This window comes from Patagioenas fasciata, chromosome 21 (genome assembly GCF_037038585.1).
Source record: "Patagioenas fasciata isolate bPatFas1 chromosome 21, bPatFas1.hap1, whole genome shotgun sequence".
Taxonomy (NCBI): domain Eukaryota; kingdom Metazoa; phylum Chordata; class Aves; order Columbiformes; family Columbidae; genus Patagioenas; species Patagioenas fasciata.
In genome coordinates, this window is record NC_092540.1 from 10,779,723 (window position 1) to 10,802,591 (window position 22,869).

Sequence of the window (22,869 nt, forward strand, 5' to 3'; positions counted from 1 at the left end):
CCCCCATTGTCACCAGGGCCCATTGTGACATCCCAGGACCCCAATTTGTCCCCAGGGCCCATTGTGACACCGTGGGGACCCCCTTTGTCCCCAGGGCCCATTGTGAACATCCTGGGGACCCCCTTTGTCCCCAGGGCCCATTGTGAACATCCTGGGGACCCCCTTTGTCCCCAGGGCCCATTGTGAACATCCTGGGGACCCCCTTGTCCCCAGGGCCCATTGTGAACGTCCCAGGACCCCCCGTTGTCCCCAGGGCCCATTCTGACGTCCTGAGGACCTCCCTTGTCCCCAGGGCCCATTGTGACATCCTGGGGACCCTGTTTGTCCCCAGGGCCCATTGTGGCAATATGGGGACCCCCTTTGTCACTGAGGCCCATTGTGACATCCCAGGACCCCCTCTGGTCCCCAGGGCCCATTCTGACATCCTGGGGACCTTCTGTGTCGCAAGACCCCATTGTGACATCCTGGGGACCCCCCATTGTGCCAAGGGCCCATTATGACACCATGGGGATCCCCTTTGTCCCCAGGGCCCATTGTGACGTCCCAGGACCCCCTGTTGTCCCCAGGGCCCATTGTGACATCCTGGGGACCCCACTTGTCCCCAGGGCCCATTGTGACATCCCAGGACCCTCTTTGTCCTTAGGTCCCATTGTGACATCATGGGGAACCCCCTTGTCCTCAGGGCCCATTGTGACAGCCCAGGACCCCCTTTGTCCCCAGGTCCCATTGTGACATCATGGGGAACCCCCTTGTCCTCAGGGCCCATTGTGACAGCCCAGGACCTTACTTTGTCCCCAGGGCCCATTGTGATATTCGGGGGACCGCCTTGTCCCCAGGGCCCATAGTGGCACCACGGGGACCCCCCTTTTCCCCAGTGCCCATTGTGACATCCTGGGGACCCCGCTTGTCCCCAGGGCCCATTGTGACATCCTGGGGACCCACTATGTGCCCAGGTCCCATTGTGACATCCTAGGACCCCCATTGTCCCCAGAGCCCATTGTGACATCCTGGGGACCCCCTTGTCCCCTGGGCCCATTGTAATGTCCCAGGACCCCACTTTGTCCTCAGGGCCCATTGTGACATTCTGGGGACCCCCTTTGTCGCCAGGGCCCATTGTGGCACCATGGGACCGCCTTTGTCACTGGGGACCATTGTGACATTCCAGGATTCCACTTTGTCCCCAGGGCCCGTTCTGACACCGTGGGGACCCCCATTGTCCCCAGGGCCCATTGTGACATCCTGGGGACCGCCCTTTGTCCCCAGGGAACATTGTGACATTCATGTGACCCATCTTTGTCCCCAAGGCCCATTGTAACACCATGATGACCCCCTTGTCACTGGGGAGACGTTGCGACACCATGAGGACCCCCCATAGTCCCCAGGGCCCATTGTGACGTCCCAGGACCCCCCGTTATCCCCAGGGCCCATTGTGACATCTTGGGGACCCCCTTGTCCCCAGGGCCCATTGTGACATCCTGGGAACCCCATTTGTCTCCAGGGCCCATTGTGACGTCCCCGGACCCCCTTTGTCCCCAGGGCTCATTGTGGCACCATGGGGACCCCCCTTGTCCCCAGGGCCCTTTGTGACATTCAGGGGACCCCTCTTTGTCCCCAGGGCCTATTGTGTCATCCTAATGATCCCCCCTTGTCTATAGGGCCCATTGTGACGTCCCAGGACCCCTCATTGTCCCCAGGGACCATTGTGACACCATGGGTACCCCGCCTTGTCCCCACGGCCCATTGTGACATCCTGGGACCCCCGTTTGTCCCCAGTGCTCATTGTGAAATCCTGGGTACCCCCTTTGTCCCCAGGGCCCATTGTGACATCCTGGGGAACCCCTTTGTCACTGGGGCCCATTGTGTCATCCCAGGACCCCACTTTGTCCCCAGGGCCCATTGTGACTCCGTGGGGACCCCTTTGTCCCCAGGGCCCATTGTTACATTCAGGGGACCCCCCTTTTCCCCAGGGCCCATTGTGACATCCTGGGGACCCTTTTTGTCCCCAGGGCCCATTGTGACAGGGTGGGGCCCCCCTTGTCACTGCGGACCCATTGTGACACTATGGGCACCCCACATTGTTCCCAGGGCCCATTGTGACATCCGGGGGACCCCCTTGTCCCCAGGGCCTATAGTGGCACCGTGGGGACCCCTCTTGTCACTTGGGCCCATTGTGACACCGTGGGGACCCCCCCTTTGTCCCCAGAGCACATTGAGACATCCCAGGACCCCCCATTGTCCCCAGAGCCCATTGTGACATTCTGGGGACCCCTTTTGTCCCAAGGGCCCATTGTGGCACCATGAGGACCCCCTTTGTCCCCAGGGCCCATTGTGACACCCTGGGGACCCTATTGTCCCCATGGTCCGTCGTGGCACCGTGGGGACCCCCTTTGTCCCCAGGGCCCATTGTGACATCCCAGGACCCCCCATTGTCCCCAGGGTCCATTGTGACATCCTGGGGGCCATCCTTTGTTCCCAGGACCCACTGTGACATTCAAGGGACTCCCCATTGTCCCCAGGGCCCATTGTGACGTCCCAGGACCCCTCATTGTCCCCAGGGCCCATTGTGACATCCTGGGCACCCCCTTTGTCCCCAGGGCTCACTGTGGCACCATGGGGACCCCTTTTGTCACTGGGGCCCATTGTGGCACCATGGGGACCCCCTTTGTCCCCAGTGCCCATTGTGACGTCCCAGGACCCCACTTTGTCCCCAGGGACCATTGTAGACACCATGGGCACCACATTTGTCCCTGGGGCCCATTGTGACATCCCAGGACCCCCCATTGTAACCAGGGCCCATTGTGACATCATGGGGACCCCCCTTTGTCCCCAGGGCTCATTGTGACGTCCCAGGACCCCTCGTTTTCCCCAGGCCCCATTGTGACATCCTGGGGACCCCCCCTTGTCCCCAGGGCCCATTGTGACACCGTGGGCACCCCCATTGTCCCCAGGGCCCACTGAGACATCCTGGGGACACCCTTTGTCCCCAGGCCCCATTGTGGCACCTTGGGCACCCTCTTTTCCCCAGGACCCTTTGTGACATCCGGGGGACCCCCTTGTCCCCAGGGCCCATAGTGGCACCGTGGGGACCCCTTTTGTCACTTGGGCCCATTGTGACACCGTGGAGACCCCCCCTTTGTCCCCAGAGGACATTGTGACATCCTAGGACCCTCCATTGTCCCCAGAGCCCATTGTGACATCCTGGGGACCCCTCTTCGTCCCCACGGCCCATTGTGATGTCCCAGGACGCCGCTTTGTCCCCAGGGCCCATTGTGACACCATGGAGACCCCATTTGTCACTGGGGCCCATTTTGACATCCCAGGACCCCGCTTTGTCCCCAGGGCCCATTGTGACACCATGGGGACCCCATTTGTCACTGGGGCCCATTTTGACATCCCAGGACCCCGCTTTGTCCCCAGGGCCCATTGTGACACCGTCGGGAACCCCCTTGTGCCCAGGACCCATTGTGACATCCTGGGGACCCCACTTTGTCCCCAGGGCCCATTGTGACACCGTGGAGACCCCACTTGTTCGCAGGACCCGTTGTGGCATTCTGTGGACTCCCTTTGTCCCCATGGCCCATGGTGACACCATGGGGACCCCATTTGTCACTGGGGCCCATTGTGACATCCCAGGACCCCCCATTGTCCCCAGGGCCCACTGAGATATCCTGGGGACCACCCTTTTTCCCCAAGGCCCATTGTGACACCGTCGGGATACCCCATGTCCCCAGGGCCCATTGTGACCTCCTGGGGACCCCCCTTGTCCTGAGGGCCCATTGTGACATCCTGGGGAGACCCCATTGTCCCCAAGGCCCATTGTGGCACCATGGGGACCCCCTTTGTCCCCAGGGCCCATTGTGACATCCTGGGGACCCCCTGTGTCCCCAGGGCCCATTGTGACACCATGGGGACCTCCTTTATCCCCACGGCCCATCGTGACATCCCAGGAGCCCCCGTTGTTCCCAGGGCCCATTGTGACATCCTGGGACCCCCCTTTTCCCCAGGGCCCATTGTGACATCCCAGGATCCCGTTTGTCGCCAGGGCCCATTGTAACGTCCCAGGACCCCCCATTTACCCCAGGGCCCATTGTGACATCCTGGAGTCCCCCTTTTGTCCCCTGGGCCCATTGTGACACTGTGGGGACCCTCTTTGTCCCCAGGGCTCATTGTGACATCCTGGGGAATCCCTTTGTCCCCATGGGCCATTGCGACATCCCAGGACCCCTCCCCTTGTCCCCAGGGCCCATCGTGACACCGTAGGGACCCCCCTTGTCACTGGAGACCCATTTTGACATCCCAGGACCCCCTATTGTCCGCAGGCCTCATTGTGACACCATGGGGACCCCATTTGTCACTGGAGCCCATTGTGACATCCCAGGACCCCTCATTGTCCCCAAGGCCCATTGTGACATCCTGGGGAGCCCCTCGTCCCCAGTGACCTTTGTGACATCCTAGGGACCCCCGTTGTCCCCAGTGCCCATTGTGACATTCTGGGGACCCCCTTTGTCACCTGGGCCTATTGTGGCACCATGGGCACCCCCCATTGTCACCAGGGCCCATTGTGACATCCCAGGACCCCAATTTGTCCCCAGGGCCCATTGTGACACCGTGGGGACCCCCTTTGTCCCCAGGGCCCATTGTGAACATCCTGGGGACCCCCTTGTCCCCAGGGCCCATTGTGAACGTCCCAGGACCCCCCGTTGTCCCCAGGGCCCATTCTGACATCCTGAGGACCTCCCTTGTCCCCAGGGCCCATTGTGACATCCTGGGGACCCTGTTTGTCCCCAGGGCCCATTGTGGCAATATGGGGACCCCCTTTGTCATTGAGACCCATTGTGACATCCCAGGACCCCCTCTGGTCCCCAGGACCCATTCTGACATCCTGGGGACCTTCTTTGTCCCAAGACCCCATTGTGACATCCTGGGGACCCCCCTTGTCCCCAGGGCCCATTGTGACATCCCGGGACCCCCTTTGTCCCCAGGTCCCATTGTGACATCATGGGGAACCCCCTTGTCCTCAGGGCTCATTGTGACAGCCCAGGACCTTACTTTGTCCCCAGGGCCCATTGTGATATTCGGGGGACCCCCTTGTCCCCAGGGCCCATAGTGGCACCATGGGGACCCCCCTTTTCCCCAGTGCCCATTGTGACATCCTGGGGACCCCGCTTGTCCCCAGGGCCCATTGTGACATCCTAGGACCCCCATTGTCCCCAGAGCCCATTGTGACATCCTGGGGACCCCCTTGTCCCCTGGGCCCATTGTAATGTCCCAGGACCCCACTTTGTCCTCAGGGCCCGTTGTGACATTCTGGGGACCCCCTTTGTCGCCAGGGCCCATTGTGGCACCATGGGACCGCCTTTGTCACTGGGGACCATTGTGACATTCCAGGATTCCACTTTGTCCCCAGGGCCCGTTCTGACACCGTGGGGACCCCCATTGTCCCCAGGGCCCATTGTGACATCCTGGGGACTGCCCTTTGTCCCCAGGGAACATTGTGACATTCATGTGACCCATCTTTGTCCCCAAGGCCCATTGTAACATCCTGGGGATCCCCAATTGTCCCAGGGCTCATTGTGACATTCCACGACCCTCTTTGTTCCCAGGCCCCATTGTGACATCCTGGGAACCCCACTTTGTCCCCAGGGCCCATTGTGACATCCTGGGGACCCCCTTTGTCTCCAGGGCCCATTGTGACGTCCCAGGACCCCCTTTGTCCCCAGGGCCCATTGTGGCACCATGGGGACCTCCTTTGTACCCAGGGCTTATTGTGTCACCATGGGGACCCAACTTGTCCCCAGGGCCCTTTGTGACATTCAGGGGACCCCTCTTTGTCCCCAGGGCCTATTGTGTCATCCTAATGATCCCCTCTTGTCTATAGGGCCCATTGTGACGTCCCAGGACCCCTCATTGTCCCCAGGGACCATTGTGACACCATGGGTACCCCGCCTTGTCCCCACGGCCCATTGTGACATCCTGGGACCCCCGTTTGTCCCCAGTGCTCATTGTGAAATCCTGGGTACCCCCTTTGTCCCCAGGGCCCATTGTGACATCCTGGGGAACCCCTTTGTCCCCAGGGCCCATTCTGACCTTCAAGGGAACCCACATTGTCCCCAGGGCCCATTGTGACGTCCTAGGACCCCCCGTAGTCCCCAGGACCCATTGTGACATCCTGGGGACCCCCCTCTGTTCTTAGGGCTCATTGTGACATTGAGGAGACCCCCCCTTGTCCCCAGGGCCGATTGTGACGTCCTAGGGTCCCCCTTTGTCCCCAGGGCCCATTGTGACTGCATAGGGACCCCCTTTGTCCCCAGGGCCCATTGTGACATCCCAGGAACCCCTGTTGTCCCCAGGGCCCATTGTAATGTCCCAGGACCCCTCTTTGTCCCCAGGGCCCATTCTGACACTGTGGGGACCCCCTTTGTTTCCAGGGACCATTGTGACATCCTGGGGACCCCCTTTGTCACTGGGGCCCATTGTGACATCCCAGGACGCCCTCTTGTCCCCGTGGCCCATTGTGACTCCATGGGGACCCCATTTGTCACTGGGGCCCATTGTGACATCCCAGGACCCCCATTGTCCCCAGGGCCCTTTGTGAAATTCAGGGGACCCCTCCTTGTCCCCAGGGCCTATTGTGTCATCCTAAGGATCCCCCCTTGTCTCTAGGGCCCATTGTGACGTCCCAGGACCCCTCATTGTCCCCAGGGACCATTGTGACATCCTGGGGACCCCCTTTTGTCCCCAGGGCCAATTGTGACACTGTGGGGAACCCCGTTTGTCCCCAGGGCCTATTGTGACACCATGGGTACCCCCCTTGTCCCCAAGGCCCATTGTGACATCCTGGGGACCTCCTTTGTCCCCAGGGCCCATTGTGGCACCATGGGGACCCCCTTTGTCACTGGGACCCATTGTGACATCTCAGGACCCCACTTTGCCCCCAGGGCTCATTGTGAAATCCTGGGGACTCCCATTGTCCCCAGGGCCCATTGTGACATCCTGGGGAACCCCTTTGTCACGGGGCCCATTGTGTCATCCCAGGACCCCACTTTGTCCCTAGGGCACATTGTGACACCGTGGGGACCCCTTTGTCCCCAGGGCCCATTGTTACATTCAGGGGATCCCTCTTTGTCCCCAGGGCCCATTGTGACATCCTGGGGACCCCGTTTGTCCCCAAAGCCCGTTGTGACATGCCAGGATCACCCATTGTTCCCAGGGCCATTGTGACATCCTGGGGACCCCGTTTGTCCCAAGGGCACATTGTGGCACCATGGGAACCCCGTTTGTCCCCAGTGCCCATTGTGACATCCCAGGACCTCACTTTATCCCCAGGGCCCATTGTGAACATCCTGGGGACCCCTCTTTGTCCCCAGGGGCCATTGTGACGTTCCAGGACCCCCCATTGTTCCCAGGGCGTGTTGTGAAATTCTGGGGACCCCCACTTTGTCCCCAGGGCCCATTGTGGCATCCTGGGGACCCCCTCTGTCCCCAGGGTCCATTGTGACATCCTGGGGACCCCTTTGTCCCCAGGGCCCATTGTGACTTCCCAGGACCCCCCATTGTCCCCAGGCCCCATTGTGAACATGCTAGGGACCCCTCTTTGTTCCCAGGGCCTATTCTGACATCCTGGGCACCCCCTCTGTCCCCAGGGCCCATTGTGACACCGTGGGGACCCCCCCTTTGTCTCCAGTGCCCATTGTGACATCCTTGGGACCCCCCTTTTCCCTAGAGCTCATTGTGACATCCTGGGGAGCCCCCTTTGTCCCCAGGGCCCATTGTGACATCGCAGGACCCTCCATTGTCCCCAGGGGCCATTGTGACACCGTGGGGACCCCGCTTGTCCTCAGGGCCCATTATGACATTCGGGGGACCCCTCTTTGTCCCCAGGGCTTTTTGTGACATCCTGGGCACCCCCCCTTGTCTCCAGGGCCCATTGTCACGTCCCAGGACCCACTATTGTTCCCAGGGCCCATTGTGAAATCCTGGGGACCCCCTCTTTGTCCCAAGGGCCCATTGTGACATCCTGGGGAGCCCCCTTTGTCACTGGGGCCCATTGTTACATCGCAGGACCTCCCATTTTGCCCAGGGCACATTGTGACATCTTGGAGACCCCTTTGTCCCCAGGGCCCATTGTGACATCCCAGGACCACCCATTGTCCCTACGGCTCACTGTGACATCCTGCGGACCCCCTTTGTCTCCAGGGCCCACTGTGACACCGTGGGGACCCCTTTGTCACCAGAGCCCATTGTGATATCCTGGGGACCCCCCTTTGTCCCCAGGGCCCATTGTGACATCACAGGACCTCCCATTGTCCCCAGGGCCCATTGTGACACTGTGGGGACCCCGCTTGTCCTCAGGGCCCATTATGACATTTAGGGGACCCCTCTTTGTCCCCAGGGCCCATTGTGACATCCTTGGGACCTCATTTGTCCCCAGGGCCCATTGTTGTACCATGGGGACCCCCTTTGTCCCCAGGGCCCATTGTGACATCCCAGGACCCCAGTTTGTCCCTAGGGCCCATTGTGGCACTGTGGGGACCCCGCTCGTCCTCAAGGACCATTGTGACATTCAGGGGACCCCTCTTTGTCTCCAGGGCCTATTGTGAAATTCTGGGCACCCCCCCTTTGTCCCCAGGGCCCATTGTGACATTCAGGGGACCCCTCTTTGTCCTCAGGGCACATTGTGACATCCCAGGACCACCCCTTGTCCCCAGGGCCCATTGTGACATTCAGGGGACCCCTCTTTGTCCCCAGGGCCCATTGTGACGTCCCAGGACCCTCCATTGTCCCCAGGAGCCATTGTGACTTTGCAGGACCCCCCATTGTCCCCAGGGCCCATTGTGACATCCCAGGACCCCTCATTGTCCCCAGGACCCATTGTGACACCATGGGGACACCCTTGTCCTCAGAGCCCATCGTGGCCCCGTGGGGAACCCCTCTTTGTCCCCAGAGCCCATTGTTACATCCTGGGGAGCCCCCTTTGTCCCCAGGGCCCATTGTGACATCCTGGGGAGCCCCCTTTGTCCCCAAGGCCCATTGTGACTTCCCAGGACTCCCCATTGTCCCCAGGGCCCATTGTGACTTTCAGGGGATCCTCCTTTGTCCCCACGCCCATTGTGACACCATGGTGACCCCCCGTTTTGTCTCCAGGGCCCATCGTGACATCCCAGGACCCCCCATTGTCCCCAAGGCCCATTGTGACATCCTGGGGAGCCCCCTTTGTCCCCAGGGCCCATTGTGACATCCCAGGACCCCCCATTGTCCCCAAGGCCCATTGTGACATCCTGGGGACCGCCCTTTGTCCCCAGGGCCCATTGTGACATCGCAGGACCCCCCATTGTCCCCAGGGCACATTGTGACACCATGGGGACCCCCATTGTCACCAGGGCCCATTGTGACACTATGGGGACCCCCCCTTTGTCCCCAGGGCCCAGTGTGACAATTAGGGAACCCCCCCTTGTCCCCTGGGCCCATTGTGATGTCACAAGACCCCCCCTTTTTCCCAGGGCCCATTGTGACATCCTGGGGACCCCCTTTGTCTCCAGGGCCCATTGTGACATCCCAGGACCCCCCATGGTCCCCAGAGGCCATTGTGACATCTTGGGGACCCCCTTTGTCCCCAGGGGATCCCCCTTTGTCCCCAGGGCCCATTGTGACACCATGGGGACCCCACCTTGTCCTCAGGGCCCGTTCTGACATCCTGGGCACCCCCCATTGTCCCCAGGGGCCATTGTGACATCCTGGGGACCCCCTTTGTCTCCAGGGCCCATTGTGACACCGTCCGGACCCCCAATTGTCCCCAGGGCCCATTGTGACACTATGGGGACTCCGTTTGTCCCCAGGGCCCATTGTGACACTATGGGGACCCCCCCTTGTCCTCAGGGCCCACTGTGACTTCCTGGGGACCCCCCCTTGTCCCCGCCATCCGTGTCCCCGCGGTGCCACCTCCACTGTCCCCTCTGTCCTGCAGATCCCCAGTGGTACCCGGCCCAGCAGTCCCTGCGCCTGGACCCCAGTGAGTGGCCCCCGGTGTCCCCAAGGTGTCCCCGCATTGTCCCTGGGTGTCCCATGGTGTCCCTGGGAGTCCCTGTGTGTCCTGTGGTGTCCCCAGGTGACCCTGGTGTCCCCAGGTGTCCCTGTGGTGTCCCATGGTGTCCCTGTGGTGTTCCCCCAGTGTCTGCCGGTGTCCCCAAGTGGCCCCGTGGTGTCCCCCGCTGTCCTCTGGTGTCCCTGTGTTCTCTCCTGCGTATCCCTGTGGTGTCCCTTTGTTGTCACTGGGTGTCACTGCTGTCCCTGCTCTCCCTGCTGTCCCTGGGTGTCCCCACTGTCCCCAGTGTCCCTGGGTGTCCCCACTGTCCCTGGGTGTCCCCACTGTACCCAGTGTCCCTGGGTATCTCTGGGTGTCCCCACTGTCCCCGCTGTCCCTGCTCTCCCCACTGTCCCTGGGTGTCCCCACTGTCCCTGGGTGTCCCTGCTCTCCCCAGTGTCCCCACTCTCCCTGCTGTCCCTGCTGTCCCCACTGTCCCCAGCATCCCTGGGTGTCCCTCCTGTCCCCACTGTCCCTGCTCTCCCCAGTGTCCCTGGGTGTCCCTGCTCTCCCTGTTGTCCCCACTGTCCCCAGTGTCCCTGGTGTCCCCAGTATCCCTGGTGGCCCTGGGTGTCCCCACTGTCCCTGGGTGTCCCTGCTGTCCCCGGTGTCCCCAGTGTCCCTGGGTGTCCTTGCTGTCCCCGGTGTCCCCACTGTCCCTGGTGTCCCCACTATCCCCACTGTCCCTGGGTGTCCCATAGAGTCCCTGGTGTCCCCATGTCCCTGTCCCTGGTGTCCCCATGTCCCTGTCCCCAGTGTCCCCATGTGCCTGTCCCCAGTGTCCCCATGTGCCTGTCCCCGGTGTCCCCATGTAACGGTCAGTCTGTCCATCCATCTGTCCGTCCCTCTGTCCCCGTGTCCGTCCCTCTGTCCCTTCCTCTGTCCGTCCATCCGTCCCTCTGTCCCTCTGTCCCCATGTCCGTCCCTGTCGAGGGTTAAGATTGCGGGGTGACAATCAAACCCTGGCAGATGTGTTGTCAACCTCCTCTCCCCCCCACTTTCCCCTTTTGCCCCTCCCTCTCCCCCCTTCCCACTCAGCACAGGCGATCGGGAGGGGAAGAAGCACAGAGGGGAGAGAGCTGGAAAAGTTCAAGATGTTTTACTGATGCTACTGATGAGAACAGAGAAAATAACACAAATATACAAAACCCATCTTGTAAGTCTGAGCAACTGCAGAGCCAGCACCCAAAGTCCTGGATCAGACTCTGCAGCCAACCGGAGCTGGATTCAGTCTCTCACTGGCCTCAGTTCGCAGGGACGACCAGCAAGGTCCTCTCCTGATGTCGGCCATGAGCAGAAGGGAAGGAAAAAGGCAAAAGGGAAGGGAAAAAGGGACGAGATCCTCGTGATCTCCCGCTTTTATATGAAGTATTCACGTGAACGGAATGTTATACACAGTTGGTCACCGGTTTCTCGTTGCCCCTCTCGCGAGATGTCCATCTGTGCTTGTCAATAAGTTTCCATTCCATTGCTGGGTTTGCCAAAACATGTGTCTGGTTCTCCAGGAAAATGCAGCTGACATGAAGGCTTTGGCTGACAGGCAAAATTCACTAAAAGAGAAACTTGTTTTTACCAAAACCTGGACAGGTGGGGGCGCAGAGGCTGCTGAGACATGGAGATGGACTGGGACACGGGGGTGGGCTGGGACATAGAGATAGGCTGGGACATGGATGGCCTGGGTCACAGAGACTGCTGGGATGTGCAGACGGGCTGGGTCATGGGCACGAGTCAGAGCCAGCACAGGAGCAGGGAGGCTGGGGCAGCTCCATCCTGCAGACGTGCTTGTCCTGGCCATGCCAGCCATGGGATACGTGCCCCAGCACAGACACACACCCGTGGGACACACAGCTGGCCACAGGGACCCCAGAGACACACGCACGCCCCGTGCCATCATTCCAGTTCACTGGTGGAGCCGTGGGGGTCACTGGGGTGGCGGTGGCGGTGGCCAAGGGTGGCGAGGGTGGCACCGAGGTGCTCACAGTCCAAACTGATCACTGTGTTTAAAAAGATAATCGAGGGGGAAGGGCAACCAAAGAGCCAGGAATCCATATTTCAAATAAATCAATAAGGTGAGAGGGTTGTTAATTAGATGAATGAGACAGGTAAACTGAGGCCAGCCCAGGGGAGTCTGTAACCCCTGCAGTGCCAAGCGCTGGGGAGCAGGGCAGGGAATGTGCAGCTGGGGTTGGTGGATGTGTAAGCGGGGGCTTTTTGTCCCATTCCCTGTGCTGTCTTTGGGTAGAACACCTGGTCTTGCCAAATCGTTTATAAAATACGCTTTGCTGAGAGATCCTGCCCGGGGCTGTTCTCTTGGCAAGGGGATTGTTTCCCACAGCAGGGTTTGGCAGCAGAAGTTTGGCAGGACAAGAGGGCCCATGAGGTCAGAAAGCACAGCAGAGCTGGAACGTGGGGTCACGGGCACCAAACCCAGCTCGGGTGGGAGCCAAGAGGGTCCCCTCGTGTGCAGGGCCCAAAGCGCCATCTGTGGCATCTGCCCGTCCTTCTGAGCGCCCAGAGCCTCCCTCTTGGGGCCTAATCCTCATGTTTAGGGTCCCAACGCGTCTTTCATCACCCACGGCCTTTGGTCAGGGCCCGCAGCTTCATTTTCAGGTGGAGCCGCTGCCTGGCAACAACCGCCCGGAAGTCTGTGGACAGCCAGGGGATGAAATGCAGCCAATCACATTTGAGGAGGCGGGGCAAGTCATGTGATTGAAACGTAAGCAGCCAATCGAGCTTTGAGACCTGCAGGAGAGTTGGCGACAGTTGGACAAACTGGGCAGCGCTCAGGGGCGGGCTGTGCTGGCTGCACCAATCACACCTGGTGGGAGTGCAGCACAGGGATGATTGACAAATAACCTGACCAATCATTTGGTGGGGGGAGCCAGTGGGAAATCCCAGACAGCCAATCAGAGAAAAGAGCGGCTCAGGGAAGGCGGACACTGTGGGGGGAGTAACCCCTCAGGCCGCCAATCAGAGAGAGTATCACCTCAGGGCAGGGCGAGCCCCAAAGCAGGACAGAATCACTGCCCAGGCAGCCAATCAGCTCAGGGGAGGAGACTGACAGCCCTCCCGACCAATGGTGGCGCAGCCCAGGCTGAGCAGGCGGTTGCTCTGCAGGCGGCCAGCGTGAGCTTTGCCATGGCGCCCGTGGAGCTGCCCGAGGCCGAGCAGCGCCCGGCCCAGCCCTGGGGCCCTTTTTCCTCCCTCTGGGGCCCTGGAGATGTCTTGCTGCCTCTGGCCCAGGTGTGTGTGGGCTGCTCTGGCCTTGTTCTCCTGGGCGGGGGAGGGGGCAGGGGGCACTTGCTGGAGAGGAGCTGCTGGGGCTGGAGCTGGAGAGAGCAGGAGAAGGGGAAGCAGCTGGAGGGTGAAGTGCAGGGGATCCCCACAGCTGCTGCTGCAGCTGCACCAGAGACAGCTGCCCCTCTGGGTGAGGAAGAGTCCCTGTGAGCAGCCTCAGCAGAGCAGATCACAAACGTGCACCGCAGGGTCTGTGTAAGTGGGGAAAATCACTGTCCGGCCGTATAGTGTGTGTGTGTGTGGGGTGCGTCTGGGGAGCCTCGTGCTGTGAGAGCTGTCAGACACCCATGTGTTCTCTTAGGTGCGGGATGGACAAACGGCTGGAGCTACAGAATAGGAGGGGAGGGAAAGACAGGCAGACAGAAGGGCCTGAACTGCACAGCTTGCCTGGCAGTGCAGAGAGCAGGAACTGTGGTGAGTCCTGGGCCCTTGGGCTCATTTCGTCCTGTTTTGTGCTCCCCTCCCTGCCTCCCTGCTCCTTCCTCTTTCCTACCGTGTCCTTCTCCCTCTTCATCTCTCCTCTCTCTGCCCCTCTCTGCTTCTTCCTCACCGTTTCCTCCACCCGTCTCCACCTCTGTGCAGGGTTTCTCGTATCTCCCTCTCTGTCTCCGCTGCTCTGTGCTTCTCATCATCCCTGGTTTCTCTTTGTCACCATTCTGCTCTGTTGCTGTGTCCTGCTCCCTGCCCCATCATTTCTCACTGTATCCCTCTGTCCTGCTCCCTGCACCTATTCCTGCCCCTCTTCTTTTTTACTCCCTCTCCATCTTGCTGCCCGCCCCAGGATTTTTTCCCCAATCTCTGTCCTGCCCCCAACCCTTGTTGTTCTTTCTCTCTCCTGCTGCCCTTCTGTCTTCTGCCTGTCTTCCCTTTCCCGGCTGCTTCTTTCTCCAGCTCTGTCCAGATTACTGCCCCTCTTCCTTTTGATGTCTTTCTGTCCTGGTTTTCTTTCTGTCTCCCATCCCTGTTCCCAGTGCCATCCCTTCTCGCTATATCACCCCTGTCCAGCTGGCTCTGCCTTTTCTTTGTCTTCTCTTCCTCTTTCCTGCTCTTCAGCCCTCTTTTCCTCTTTCTCCAGCTCCTTGCTGCATGTTTCCCCTTTCCAGTGTCTTCATTTGGATCCCAACTTTGCTTTATTTCTCACTCCCTTTGTTCTGTTCCCTGTCTTTCTTTTTGTCTCTCCATCTTGCATTCCCCTCCCTGTCTTTCTCCAGCCCCTTCCTGCTTCTCCTCCTCCCCCCTCCCCATCCCTCTGTCCTGCTCATCAGCCCTGCTGGTTCTTCCTCCCTGTCTCATCCCAGCTCATTGTGCCTTTTTGCCTTCATCTCTCCGTCCTTTTCCCTGTGTGTTTCTTTCTCTCTCAGCTCCTCTGTCTTCTCTCTTGTCTGATTTGTCTCTTGCTAGTCCTCTGTCCTTCTCCCCAGCAGCTTCAACTGAATGGCCAGGTGTCCCTGCACTCTGGTGGTTCCTCATCACTGCCCTGGGCTGTGTCTGTAGGGCTGGGGATCATTTAGGAGCTGCTCTCCTTCTGCAGACAGCAGAGCCTGGTGCAGCTACAGCAGAGGTTGTTCTCAGCTGCTGCTTATGCAGCTCGTTGGAAGAGCAGCTGTGGGCCTTCTTTGGAAGGGAGGTTTCTTGTTCTGTGCTTACTGCTCCTGGGGACCCTGCACAGGAGCGGTGTTGGGGTCTGCAGGGACGGGTGGGACCTGCTGTGATTCCTGGTGAACGTGAACTGAACTTGTCCTGATGTACTCGAATGAAAACAGACTGACTGGAGATGGTTTACTGCCCTGTTTCAGTTCCAAACTACATGTTTGGCACTGGAGAACATGAGACTTTGTGCTGCGTTCCAGATGTCAGCTGAGAACATCACTGCCTTTGGTACCAGGGCAGGTGGTCTGTGATCAGGGGTGCGGACTTGCATGGCAGTGCTTTAATGAACATTTTATGGTCTTGCCACTTCAAAGCCCTTCATTTTCCTAGAAATTTGAAGATGGCATTTCTCATTCGGAGGTTCAGACTTCGGTTGGACTTGATGTTGAATGGTCCATACAATGGGGTGCATAAAAGAAGAATCTCGCTTCCTTGTTGTTTTCTAACGCTGTCTGAATTTGGTAAGCAAGAGGAAGAGTGGCTTGCAGTGTCTGCTTTTGAGAGGAACGTATTCCTGACTGTCTCCATCTCTGTATGGTGAAGCTTTCTGCCTGCACTATGATTTTGCTGGGCTGTGAGGCTGTGTTGGAGCAGCAGAGGTCAGAAGTGGTGGCTTTAAAGGCATTGAAGCTGTGGTCAAACTAGCAGGAAAAGCTGGTTTCTTCCCAGAGAGCTGCCTGACAAATATAGCTACAAGTAAAGACCCTTGAAGTTGGCTTTTTTTATTTAAATTTACTATTAATATGTAGCTTTTGGGATTGATTGATTGATTGATTTCTGGGAAGCAAGAAGTGAGAGCCTGTGCACTCCCACAGGCAGAGCTGCCTCCCAAAATAGGTGCCCCCTTCTCCACTTCTGTTCCTTCCATGCTGGTGTAGCACAAGGCCATGCAGCAGTGTGCAGATGTGGTGATTCCAATGTGACTGTGAGGTCAGAGCCCCTCGGTGACGTGCTGTGCTGTGTCTTGGCAGCAGCAGCATCATGGGGCGAGCGTGGGGGCCATGGTCCTCACCCTGTTCCTCCTCCTGGTGTCCCTGCCAGCCCGGGACGCCCAGGCTGCTCCAGCCGAGCGCAGGGAGCAGGTGGGCGAGCAGGGGCAGCACCCAGCCCCGAGCAGCTCAGCAGGGCAGCAGTGGGGCCAGGGCTGGGGCTGGGGCCGGGAGAGCAGCCGGGCTGGGCCGGGCAGGGCGAGCCAGGCAGCACCAGGGTGTGGGCAGGGGGCAGACACCCGCAGGGAGGGGAGAGGGGCTGCGGCTGCTTCAGGGGCAGGTTCTGGGCAAGCAGGGGCTGGGAGTGCTGGCACAGGGGCAGAAACCAGCACTGAGTCCCTGTGGGGCCCTCCCTGCCCCCCAGCCTCGTGCCACACGGCCCCATCCCAGGGCGCGCTTTGAGCCTTTGGGCCCGTTTCAAATCAAAGCTGGGATTGCTTTGGCACTTTGGGCCACTTTTGAGCTTTGGGATCGTTTCTGTTAGGGTTAGGATTTGATTAGTGTTAGGGATAGAGAGTAGTGTCAGTGGAAGTGGTTGGGGTTAGGGGTTGGTTTTAGGAAGTAGGGCTGGGGTTAGGGTTACGTTTGGGTTAGAGTTAGTGGTAGGGTCAGGGTTTGATTAGGATTAGGGTTAGAGTTAAGGTGAGGGGTTTTGGGTGAGGGATAGAGTTTGGTTTTAGGTTTAGGCATAGATTTCTGATTAGAGTAAGAGGGCTAAGCATTAGGTTTAGAGTTGGAGTTAGGGGTAGAAGTTGGTCTTCGATTTAGCCTTGCTTTAGGATTACAGTAAGTGATTGGACTAATATTAGAAGTTTAGATGAAGGGATAGGTGTTAGGGGTAGGGTTAGGGTTATTATTAGGGTTTGATTAGGATTAGGTTTAGGGCTTATGGGTAGGGATGTGGTTAGTGATAAGGGTTAGTATTAGGGTTAATGTTAGGAGTAAGGATTAAGGTTAGGGGTTAGGGAATAGTGTTTGTGTAAGCAGTAAGACTTCAGGTTTAGGGGGAAAGGGTAGGAATATGGTTAAGGTTGGCATAGGGTTAGGAGTTTGGGTTAGGGTTAGGCTTAGGTTTTGGAGTTTGGGTTAGGGTTAGGCTTAGGAGTTTGGGTTAGGCTTAGTCTTAAGCTTAGGAGTTTGGTTTAGGCTTAGACTTAGGGTTAGGAGTTTGAGTTAGGATTTAGGGTTAGTCTTAAGGCTAGGAGTTTGGGTTAGGAGTTTCCGTTAGGGTTAGGCTTAGTGTTAGGAGTTTGGGTTAGGGTTCGGCTTGGGCTTAGGCGTCTGGGTTGGGTTTAGGCGTCTGGGTTGGGCTTAGGCGTCTGGGTTGGGCTTAGGCTTAGAGTTAGGAGTTTGGGTTAGGGTTAAGGGATTGGGATAAGGGTTAAGAGATTGGGTTAGGTTTAAGGGATTGGGTTAGGATTGGGTTTACGGTTAGGAATTAGGCTTAGGTTTAGGATTAGGATTAGCGTTATGGTCTGGGTTAGGAGTTGGGGTTAGGAGTTGGGGTTAGGAATCTTAACCCTCGACAGGGACAAAGGGGGTCCCCAGGATGTCACAATGGGCCCTGGGGACAATGGGAGTCCCCAGCATGTCACAATGGGCCCTGGGGACAAGGGGGGGTCCTTGGATGTCACAATGGGCCCCAGTGACAAAGGGATCCCCCATGGTGCCAAAATGGGCCCTGGGGACAAAGTAAAGTCCTGGAATGTCACAATGGGCTCTGGGGACAATGGGGGGTGTCCAGGATGTCACAATGGGCCCTGAGGACAAGGCGGGGTCCCCATGGTGTCACAAAACAACGTCCTCAGGGATATGGGTCAGTGCCAGGGGTGGGTTATGCTTGGCCTCCATGACCTCGAGGGTCTTTTCCAACCAAAATGAGTTTTTAGGGTTTATCCCAAATGATGGGAACCCCCGCTTCCAGCTCTGCTCTTCACCAAACACCTTTTAGAGGATGAAGAGGAAGGAGACGCAACACCTCAGCATACGGAGGGTCTTCCCCAAAGGGGTGGTCTGGGGTATCCAAAACACAAGGGGTGGTGTGGGCATCCAAAGCACAAGGGGTGGTCTGGGGCATCCAAAACACAAGGGGTGGTGTGGGCATCCAAAGCACAAGGGGTGGTCTGGGGTATCCAAAGCTCTCCTGGAGCGACTGCTGCTTCTTCTTGCTTTCCATCAGCTTCTTGATGTCTTCCCGCATGGGGCCGCGCTCGTCATCTTCATCATCTTCATCATCTTCGTCATCTTCGTCATCTTCATCATCTTCATCATCTTCGTCATCTTCACCATCAGATTCAGAGGATTCTGGAGGAGCGAACAGCGAGAAATGGGCTGGGGAGGGTCCAGCACCGGCCCTGGCTCTTCCTGCCCAGCATCCCAGGCCCATCCCCAGCTGCTCCAGCTTCATCCAAAAGAGGTGGCGAGCTCCAAAAACTCAGTGGCTCCTCCAAGAGCGTCCAATGGGAAGAGGCCCCAGGCAGAGAAGTCGTGGGCTCAAAAGAAAGCACCACGTTCCGAGGATCTCCAGAAGATCCCTGGCCTGCTCCAGAAGATCCCCATCATCAACAAGATGAGGTCGGCCGTGTTGTTTTCAAAGGCGAGGAGGAGCTCAAGGGCCCTCAGCATCGGGGCTCGCGTGCGGTTATGAGAGGGCAAGGAAGGAAGGAAGGAAGGAGGGAAGGAAGGAAGGAAGGAGGGAAGAAAGGAAGGAGGGAAGGAAGGAGGGAAGGAGGGAAGGAAAGGAAGGAAGGAGGGAAGGAAGGAAGGAGGGAAGGAAGGAAGGAAGGAAAGGAAGGAAGGAGGGAAGGAAGGAAGGAGGGAAGGAAGGAGCCGGGGGTTCCCATCATTTGGGATAAACCCTAAAAACTCATTAATCACTTTGGTTGGAAAAAACCACCCACCTCCATAGGACCCCATAGGGACCCATAGAGACCATAGAGGCCCATAGGGAGCCACAGAGCCCCATGGAACCCCATAGAGACCCATAGGGACCGTAGAGCCTGTAGAGACCCATAGGGACCCATAGAGACCCATAGAGCTCCATAGGACCCCATAGGGACCCATACAGACCATAGAGGCCCATAGGGAGCCACAGAGCCCCATGGAACCCCATAGAGACCCATAGGGACTGTAGAGCCTGTAGAGACCCATAGGGACCCATAGAGACCCATAGAGCTCCATAGGACCCCATAGGGACCCATAGAGACCATAGAGGCCCATAGGGAGCCACAGAGCCCCATGGCACCCCATAGAGACCCATAGGGACCCATAGAGACCCATAGGGACCCATAGAGAGGGAGGGGTTTAGGACCCTGGGGGTTCCATAGAGACCCACAGAGCATCAAGGAGCCCCATAGGGACCCATAGAGCCCCAAAGAGCCCCATAGGGACCCACAGACACCCAAGGAGCCCCATAGAGACCCATTAAGACCCATAAGGACCCATAGGGACCCATAGGGACCCATAGAGCCCCATAGAGGCCCATAGGAAACCACAGAGCCCCATGGAACCCCATAGGGACCTATAGAGACCCATAGGACCCCATAGAGATCCAAGGAGCCCCATAGAGCTCCATAGGGACCCATAGAGACCCATAGGGACCCATAGAGAGGGAGGGTTTTAGGACCCCGGGGGTTCCTGCTGGGCTCAACTATGGCAAGAAAACCTTAACGAATAATTAACCGAATATTGATGAATGCAAAAGGCCAGGAACCAATGAAGAGTGAGCACTGAGCCCGGGGACAGCGGGGACAGGGACAGCGGGAATGTGACCCTGGGACCCATTGACCCCGTTGACCCCCATTGACCCCCATTGACCCCCATTGATCCCCATTGACCCCCATTGACCCCATTGACCCCATTGACCCCATTGACCCATTGACCCCATTGACCCCCATTGACCCCATTGACTCCCATTGACTCCCATTGACCCCATTGACCCCATTGACCCTTTGATCCCCATTGCCCCCCATTGATCCCCATTGACCCATTGACCCCATTGACCCATTGATCCCCTTTGACCCCATTGACCCATTGATCACCATTGACCCCATTGAGCCATTGAGTCATTGACTTCATTGACCCCCCATTGACCCCCATTGACTCCCATTGCCCCCATTGACCCCGTTGACCCATTGATCCCCATTGCCCCCCATTGACTCCCATTGACCCATTGACTCCCATTGCCCCCCATTGACTCCCATTGCCCCCCATTGCCCCCATTGCCCCCATTGTCCCATTTCAGGTAAAAGAGGACATAAACAAGAGAGAAAAAACAAAACACAACACATTTGGGCACTCCTGGGTCCTTTGGGGCACTCCTGGGTCCCTCCTGAACTCCTGGGTCCTTTGGGGCACTCCTGGGTCCCTCCTGAACTCCTGGGTCCTTTGGGGTACTCCTGGGTCCCTTGGGGTACTCCTGGGTCCCTCCTGAACTCCCCACAGACCCCCATAATTTCCCCCTTAGGGACCCAGGAGTGCCCCATAGTGACCCATAAGTGACTCATGGAGCCCCCTAAGTGCGTTCGGGTCCCCTCGGGTCCCTTCGGGTGAGTTCGGGCCCCACTCGGGTCCCTTCGGGTCCCTTCGGGTGCGTTCGGGCCCCACTCGGGTCCCTTCGGGTGCGTTCGGGTCCCTTCGGGTGCCTTAGGGTCCCCTCGGGTGCGTTCGGGCCCCACTCGGGTCCCTTCGGGTGCGTTCGGGTCCCTTCGGGTGCGTTCGGGTCCCTTCGGCTCCCTTCGTGTATCTTCGGCTCCTCTCGGAGCCGCCTCTGCGCACGCCACGCACAGTGGGCGTGGCCACGCACCCCCCCGCCGCTTCCCATTGGCCGCCTCCTGAGAAAGGGGGCGTGGCCTCGCTCGCAGCCGCCGCCGCGGCGGGAAACGATCGTGAGGCGGAAAAAGGGGGAGAAAGTGGGGGGGGGGGGGGGGGGGCGGGGAGGAAGAGGAGGGGCCGGGGGGGGAGCGGAACACGGGTTTTGGGGTAAAAAGGGGGGGATTTGGGAGTTTGGCGCCTTTTGGGGCACTTTCGGGTGGGTTCGGGTCCCTTCGGGGAGACTTCGGGCCCCTTCGGGTGGGTGCGGGTCCACTCGGGTGGGTTCGGGCTCCTTCGGGTGGGTTCGGGTCCACTCGGGTGGGTTCGGCTCCACTCGGACCCCTTCGGGAAGACTTCGGGTGCGTTCGGCCCCGGCCGGGACTCGGGCGCCGTTCGGCTCCGCTCGGGCGCCGTTCGGCTCCGCTCGGGCCCATTCGGCTCCGCTCGGGCGCCGCTCAGCTCCGCTCGGGCCCATTCGGCTCCGCTCGGGCGCCGTTCGGCTCCGCTCGGGCCCATTCGGCTCCGCTCGGGCCCATTCGGCTCCGCTCGGCTCTTTCCGTCTCCGCTCGTTTTCCTGCGCTTTCCCTCAGAGCGCGAAACGAAGCGCGGGGACCCCCGGGGCCGCTTTTTTCGCGCTTTTCCCGAGGTGACAACAGCGGGGGCTTTGGGGACACAGCTCGGGGAGCATCACCGGGAGGGTTTTGGGTTGAAAAAGCGCTATTTTGGGTCGATTTTGAGGTGGTTTGTGGCCCTCCCGGCGGGGCAAGATGGCGGTTGCGGACATCGAGGGGCTGCTGGGTGAGTAATGAGGGGGAATTAGGGGTGATTAGCGCGAATTAGGGGGTAATTAGGGGGCAGCGAGGATATGGGGGGGTGGGGGGGGTGTTAATTAGCGCTGCTGAGGGTGTTAATTGTTAATGAATGCAGAGGAGGAGCCGTTGCAGCAGCTGCACCCCGGGCTGGCCCCGCTGAGGGGGATTGGGGGGGTGGGAGCGGAGCTGGAGAGGGAGGTGAGACAGGTAAGGGGGCATTGGGGACAATGGGGACAATGGGGGTGGTGGGGACATTGGGGTCAGTGGGGTGAATGGGACATTGGGGGTAATGGGGATCAATGGGGTCAATGGGACATTGGGGTCAATGGGGTGAATGGGACATTGGGGGTAATGGGACATTGGGGTCAATGGGGTGAATGGGACATGGGGGTGAATGGGACATTGGGGTCAATGGGGACATTGGGGGGAATGGGACATGGGGGTGAATGGGGACAATGGGGGGACACTGGGGTCAATGGGACATTGGGGGCAATGGGGTGAATGGGACATTGGGGTCAGTGGGGACAATGGGGGGACATTGGGGTCAATGGGGTGAATGGGACATTGGGGGTAATGGGGATCAATGGGGTCAGTGGGGTGAATGGGACATTGGGGTCAATGGGGGTGGTGGGGACATTGGGGTCAATGGGGTGAATGGGACATTGGGGTCAGTGGGGACATTGGGGCCAATGGGGTGAATGGGACATTGGGGTCAATGGGGGGACATTGGGGTCAATGGGGGTGATGGGGACATTGAGGTCAATGGGACATTGGGGGTGAATGGAGATCAATGGGGGTCAATGGGACATTGGGGACAATGGGGGGACATTGGGGGCAATGGGGGGACATTGGGGTGAATGGGGATATTGGGGATATTGGGGTCAATGGGGGGACATTGGGGCCAATGGGGTGAATGGGACAATGGGGGCCAATGGGGTCAATGGGACATTGGGGCCAATGGGGTGAATGGGACATTGAGGTCAATGAGGACAATGGGAGGACATTGGGGTGAATGGGGATATTGGGGTGGTGGGGACATTGGGGTCAATGGGGTCAATGAGGGGCAATGGGGATCAATGGGGCCAATGGGGGTCAGTGGGACATTGGCGTCAATGGGGGTAATGGGGACATTTGGGACAATGGGGACATTGGGGATGTTGGGGAAAATTGGGGTCAATGGGGGCATTGGGGTCAATGGGGACAATGGGGTGAATGGGACATTGGGGCC

The 22,869-nt window shown here is 58.9% G+C and overlaps 1 protein-coding gene across 15 annotated transcripts in view; it reads left to right on the forward strand.

Moving 5' to 3' along the window:
* The window catches only part of LOC139825460 (dynein axonemal heavy chain 9-like), a 184,354-nt gene that overhangs the window by 57,020 nt on the left and 104,465 nt on the right, over positions 1-22,869 (forward strand). For 5 of the 15 annotated variants that reach the window (XR_011742068.1, XR_011742071.1, XR_011742072.1 and 2 more), the window contains 2 exons: positions 18,310-20,903; positions 21,568-21,627. The exons of 3 other annotated variants lie outside the window; for them this stretch is intronic. Coding sequence is in view for 4 of the 12 variants with exons in the window: in XM_071817653.1 (XP_071673754.1) it covers positions 9,965-10,009; positions 18,197-18,664 (513 nt within the window). In the remaining 8 variants the exon portion in view is untranslated. Of the gene's footprint in view, positions 1-9,964; positions 10,010-11,119; positions 11,378-13,679; positions 13,793-15,358; positions 15,732-18,196; positions 20,904-21,567; positions 21,628-21,756; positions 21,849-22,869 lie in introns of those variants that run through there. 7 more of the 15 variants (XR_011742069.1, XR_011742075.1, XR_011742074.1 and 4 more) reach the window with 7 other exon arrangements.